The sequence below is a fragment of the Rhagoletis pomonella genome, unplaced genomic scaffold, assembly GCF_013731165.1.
Source record: "Rhagoletis pomonella isolate Grant_MI unplaced genomic scaffold, Rhpom_1.0 Rhpom_scaffold_00008, whole genome shotgun sequence".
NCBI classification, from domain to species: Eukaryota; Metazoa; Arthropoda; class Insecta; order Diptera; family Tephritidae; genus Rhagoletis; species Rhagoletis pomonella.
In genome coordinates this window covers 41,984,431-41,990,317 of record NW_023458562.1, presented here as the reverse complement: position 1 = coordinate 41,990,317, position 5,887 = coordinate 41,984,431, and the positions used below count along the sequence as shown (strand labels likewise).

The window sequence follows — 5,887 nt, the reverse complement described above, 5'->3', positions numbered from 1 at the left end:
GTATGTACATACATACATATGTAGATACTGACGTGGAAATCAACTTCTGCCAGAAGTTATTCAACTTGCAAGCTGGCTTTTTTCAGAGAGATCTCTGTAAATTTTTTAACTTCATATACATTAGGGAAGCCAATTCGTGGGGAATTCCCCGATTTGCGGGGAATTTCAATCTGCGTGGGGAATCGGAGAAAGGCCCATTTTTTTAAGTTAAAATGTCAAATTGTCACCGTGGAATTAGCCGTATGCAGTACTGTAGCTCATTCAAATCTAGTATTTCAAATGGCTAAAAATTACCGTCGATTTTTTAAATATCGCATTTGCTTTTATATAACGAATAAACACAATCTATTTTATATAGAAGAAAACAGCAACATCTTCGGCAAAAAAATTCTCAAGCGAAATTTTTTAGGCACTTGAAACTTGCAGTTTTTATACCCGAGCGCCTTGCACACAAGGGTATTATAACTTTGTTCGCATAACGGTTGTATCTAACAGCCTAAAGGATTCGAGGTAGATATAGACAAATGTATACATAAATGATTAGAATAAAGAAAGAAATCGATTCAGCCATGTATGTCTATCCGTCCGTCCGTCCGTCTGTCCGTGTATATGATAACTCGAGTGAAAATTGAGATATCTCAACGAAATTTGGTATAAAGATTGCCATTTATCCTAGGCAGGTTGCTATTTAAAATGGATGAAATCGGACTATAACCACGCCGCCCTCTCATATAACGGTATTTTCGAAAAATGCAAAGTTTCATATTTCAGTAAATATTGGATCCAAATTGTTCCAAATTAGTATGTCAAATAGAATTTTGGTGCAAAATAATATTACTATGAAATTTTTGGAAAAGGGGCGTGATCCCGCCCACTTATGATGAAATACTGTATCTTAGTAGCCGTTTCACCAATCCTTACCAAACTCGGTATGAGCATTTCTTCGGATCCAGCTAAGAAATTTGTGAAAAATCTTTGAAATCGGGCTATAGCCTCGCCCACCTCTCATATCACGGTAATTTACAGAAACACGAAAACTGCGATAAACCGGTAACTACTGAAAATAATTGACTCTAAATCGATTATTGCAATGACCACCGAGCAAAAAGTTTGGTTTTTATTATAAATTTTTGGATTAGGGCGTGGCACCGCCCACTTATGCCCACAAATGTGTATCTCGATAACCGATTAACAATTTTTACCAAACTCGACTATTCAAATCGGACCAAATTTACACCCTCTTCCCGTATAATGGTAAATTTGGGATATACGAGAACTTCGATATTTCACTGACTGAGGACGCTCATTTACTCCAAGTTAATATTTACAACAATCTATTGACAATAAAAAAGATTGTTATACACTTTTAGGTAATTTAGAGAAAGTAAAAACGACGATATATGAAATTCGGTTTCGCCCGAAATGCTCAAACTTTGTTGTTTTTTTTATATTGCACAAAGTTTGAAACTTGGATTTAAACGGTTTTTGTTAAAAAGTGTACAATATTTTTATAAAAAAATAACTCAAATTAAATAACAAAAAAGAAAAATAATTGTGAAAACTAGTTAAAATTTGGTGCGACTAATTTTTTAATATTATATGTAAATTTTGTATGCTTTATTTGTTAAGAAACATAAAAGTTTGGTTTGGTTTATGAATACATAGATGAATTACATTTAAAAATAAAATAAACAGAAAGACCAGAAATATATTAAAATACCATTTGTTTTTTTTTTTTTGTCGTAAATAAGAAGATAGCTATGGGTGGTGAATTTTACGAGGTTTCAGGCAAAATCGGGGAATTATCAAAAATGAGTTGGCCACCCTGATATACATACATAGTACCTTTAAAAATGAGTAAATATCGCTAATGAGCTACTAGAAGAGAAACGCTTCAAATATACATACATAAATAAAGCGATCTGCACAAGAGGAAGATATTAAGTCAATGTAGGTACTATATACATTTGTATATCCATACATGTATGCATTTGTATGAGAATAAAAATCTCCATTTCGCTACCGAGTGTCTCTCCGATGAGTGTAGTACGTATCGCACACGATCTTCAAAGGTGACGCAACTCAAAATTACACGTTTGTCATAAAAAAATTCGAAAAACTATTTCTTATCACATGCTAATCATATATTAGGTTGTTTTTTCAACCACTTTTAATAAAAATATGCTCTAGCTTTTGCTGAAATTTAAATAAAAGCACTGTGTACATTTGTATTGCATAATTTCAAAAATGTCAAATTTTGAATTGTATCACTTTTGAAGATCGTATGCTATATGATGGAGACTGTGTGGAGTTGCGGGAGCAGGGCTACAGTATTTGAGAACCACCTAAGTAAGTGAGCGCAGCTACATGGTGGTTATAGCAACAGGCTAATCTACCTTTCTTTTCCTATTCGTGTTTATTCAGTCATAAAATTTTGCCGGTGGTGTTGAAGTGACGAAAGCACGACAACAAAATTTGTACAACAGAATAAACTGAAAAATTTGATAAGCAGAAATTTTAATATACATGTATCTAAATATGCAAACGCCAATAAAGTACCTGCCAAATCTAGTTGCCATTGTTGTGTTCATCATTTGGACGCCAGCGACAGAGGCCAGCTCATGCGCCGGCTGTGTGGAACTGGATGAACTGAACTTCGATCAGACTATCGAGCGCTTCCCTTACGCTCTGGTCAAGTTCGACATAGCTTTTCCATATGGCGAAAAACACGAAGCTTTCGCCGCATTATCAAGGGCGGCACACAAAGTTACCAAGGAGCTGCTGGTAGCTACTGTTGGCATCAAAGACTACGGCGAGAATGAAAACAAGGAACTGGGTCTAAGATTCAATGTGGACGACAAGAATTTCCCCGGTATTTTGCTCTTCAAAGATGGAAAAGTGGATAAATTTGAGCGCTTTCCCGCTTATCTGGATGTGACATTGGACAATTTGAAAAAATTCGTGACGCAGAATACGGAATTGTACATTGGACGCGATGGCTGTTTGAAGGAGTTTGAGGAATTAGTAAAAAAATATGCCAACAAAGAGGACTCCGAACAGAGGAAATTGATAGAAAAAGCTGAAAAAATATCGCAAGAGCTAACGAGCGTAGCCGCAAAGACAAGTGCTAAAGCGTATATCGTTTTCATGAGGAAAATCAATGAGAAGGGCTACGACTATGTGGAGGAGGAGACAAAGAGGTTGCAGCGTCTGAAAGCTGGAAAAGTAACGGATGCAAAGAAATTGGAGCTGCAACAAAAGCTTAACATACTGGAGGCATTTAGAGTGACTAAACTGACCAAAGGGTTGCCAAACGAAGAACTCTAAAAGTGATGTACAAATCGCATGCAGAAATATGTACATAGACACATAAAAACGTAAGCCAGGTATTATCAAGACGAATTTATATACATTTAAATTCGCCTTGGGCAGTATGTAGTAAAATGAAAGACAATCATTTAATTTGACACCAAATACCTTTTTCAGAAAAAATAATTGTGGTGATACACATGTACATAGATAGTCCGTATGTAGTATATATGTAATTACATATGTAAGTTCATGCATACAGTGGCTTTAATATGCAAGGGAATAGCGGAATAAAAAGCAATAAGGGCATATTTGGAAAGAAAAATGAATAAATATGTGCTTCGATACATTAGATAGCACCTAAACTGTTTATTAAATGTACAAACATGTTTTAGGTATAATGAATCAAATCAAATATGTATACTTAGTTTACGTTAATAAATTATTACACAGCTTTTTCCTTGTTTGAAACATTTTGTTTGTTGTGTTGCAAATTACACTGGAACTTGCTATGGTAACCGGCTTTTGGCATTCGCATATGACTACATAACAAATGCGTTTGGTATTCGGAGACACGTCGGGATGAAATAATATTTTGGCTACTTTACAGTGGACTTGCAGTGGGCCAGTTTTTTTACCCTAAGGCCAAGGCCACGCAATGAGCGGCGAGGGGCTTAAAATGTATACATATGAGATACTATTGAAGTGGCCATTGAGGAATCTACATAGATAAAGATGTAGGAATGATACAAACAAGAAGGTAGTTTCAATCAAGGCATATTAAATAAGGTAGAAGTGATTTTGACATTTCTCTCTTTTGAACACCGACTATAATGTCAAATGATGAGTAACTTTTAACCGTTTTCAAGTTGGCATTTTCTATTTTTCATTAAAAACTCAATTACGTGCTGTGAGATAGTTTTGAACGGTGTGCATTTGTTTGTTTTTCGACCACATCAATTTATAGATACATATACAAAAATGAAATGGAGCAGAAACTACGAGCGTTGTGCTGTGTTTGGCAGGAGCCAAGACGTTAAAGTGGTGCGATACTTTAAGGCGCCTAGTTGCGAAGTTAGAAGAATTCGCTGGGAGAACAGCTGCGGTGTTTAATTGTAAGATTCTTCCCGTGCATGTGAAAATCATTTCAGCGCCCGTTCTTACTTGCCCATTGCGGACAAATATTTTTAAGCGCATGCGTTTATACCCAGGTGCAGAACCCATGCCCTGGGAGGTTTCTGTGCCTGGAATGCCTAAAGCACTCGAAAGTTCAGAAGTGACGATATCATCTGTTGATGCGCAGACGCAAACTGAGTAAGTTCTTCATTAAAAAAAGACAATGGAAGACAATATAGCGGATCTTACCTTTCAGTTAAACGGGACTAAGTCTTTACAAACCTCCCTTGAAAAAATTTTCACTAAAGGGCAGTTAAAAAAACTATCAAGATATTGTTAGAATTAGAACCTTCGTATAAATTTAGAAAAAAACATTAAATCAAGTCCCGGTTGTTATTAGAATAAAATATTTTAATAAGAAACTAAACGCGCAAAAACATTGGGCTAATAAAAACAAAAAAGTGTTTAAAACAATCGAATAAAACATTTCTTTAATTTTATTAACGTGGTTTCCTTTATGAGGTATACCGTCGTTGCGCCAACAAAAACAGTTAGGTATGTGATTTTTGGAATTTTTTTTATTTTATTAACACTACCTATTGCCCACATTACTGCATTTGCCGTTCTCTTAGGCTATCTGCACACTTGTCGTCCAATCGTAGTTGCGTTATCGTCTCGCCCTGAAATTTTGAGCCGAGCACATGAATTTCAAAGGAGATCTGCACACTTATCGTTATCGGCTAGTTATCGGCAAATCGTAGAAGATGCAGAAACGGATAAGTATGGCACTGTAGTTTGCTAATCGTTTTGCACGCATTGTTTGTTTACATTTTATGGGGAAAAATTAGTGAAAAAGTTAATATTTGCATTTGTAATATTGCAATTTGTATTTTTTGCATAAAATCTGTAGAAGTTATTAAAAAGTGGATAATTGCAATGAAATTCAATAAATGTGAGAGTTTTAACTATGAAATATGACGAAATTGTAAAAAGTCTCAGCGTGCGTGCGCATTTCAGGAAAAGAAAAGAGAAATTACTGAAAAATTATATCTAGAATTGTTGCAGCATAATCCATATTTTGAAAATTCCAGGTTTTTGTAAATATTTCGCGAAAATATCTACCAGAAAAACAGAAAATACCTGCTCCAAATGAAGTTTTAGACGCCAAATGAATTGAAATATCACGACCGAGTATGTGAAAGTGTAGTCGTCATGTCATCGTTGCATCATGATTGTGACATTGAAGCAACAATGATTGGGCGACCAATGTGCAGAAAGCCTTATATATCTTTTGGTTTAGAACCGACCAAAAACAGTACAAATGTACTCCGAAAAAACCGGTATACGCTTCATTGCTTATAACTGATGAGCGGGCTTTGATTTCGATGTAGGTAAAAAATAATTATAAACCAATTAATACATACATACATACATATGTATGCACATACCGCTTACACTACAT

At 35.3% G+C, this 5,887-nt stretch overlaps 1 protein-coding gene across 1 annotated transcript; it reads left to right on the top strand.

Moving 5' to 3' along the window:
- Positions 1 to 2,386: 2,386 nt before the first annotated feature.
- On the top strand, positions 2,387 to 3,377 carry LOC118745193 (protein windbeutel). Its single transcript, XM_036478716.1, has one exon. The coding sequence runs from the start codon at positions 2,527 to 2,529 to the stop codon at positions 3,325 to 3,327; it is 801 nt and encodes a 266-aa protein (XP_036334609.1). The 5' UTR covers positions 2,387 to 2,526; the 3' UTR covers positions 3,328 to 3,377.
- The last annotated feature ends 2,510 nt before the right edge of the window (positions 3,378 to 5,887 follow it).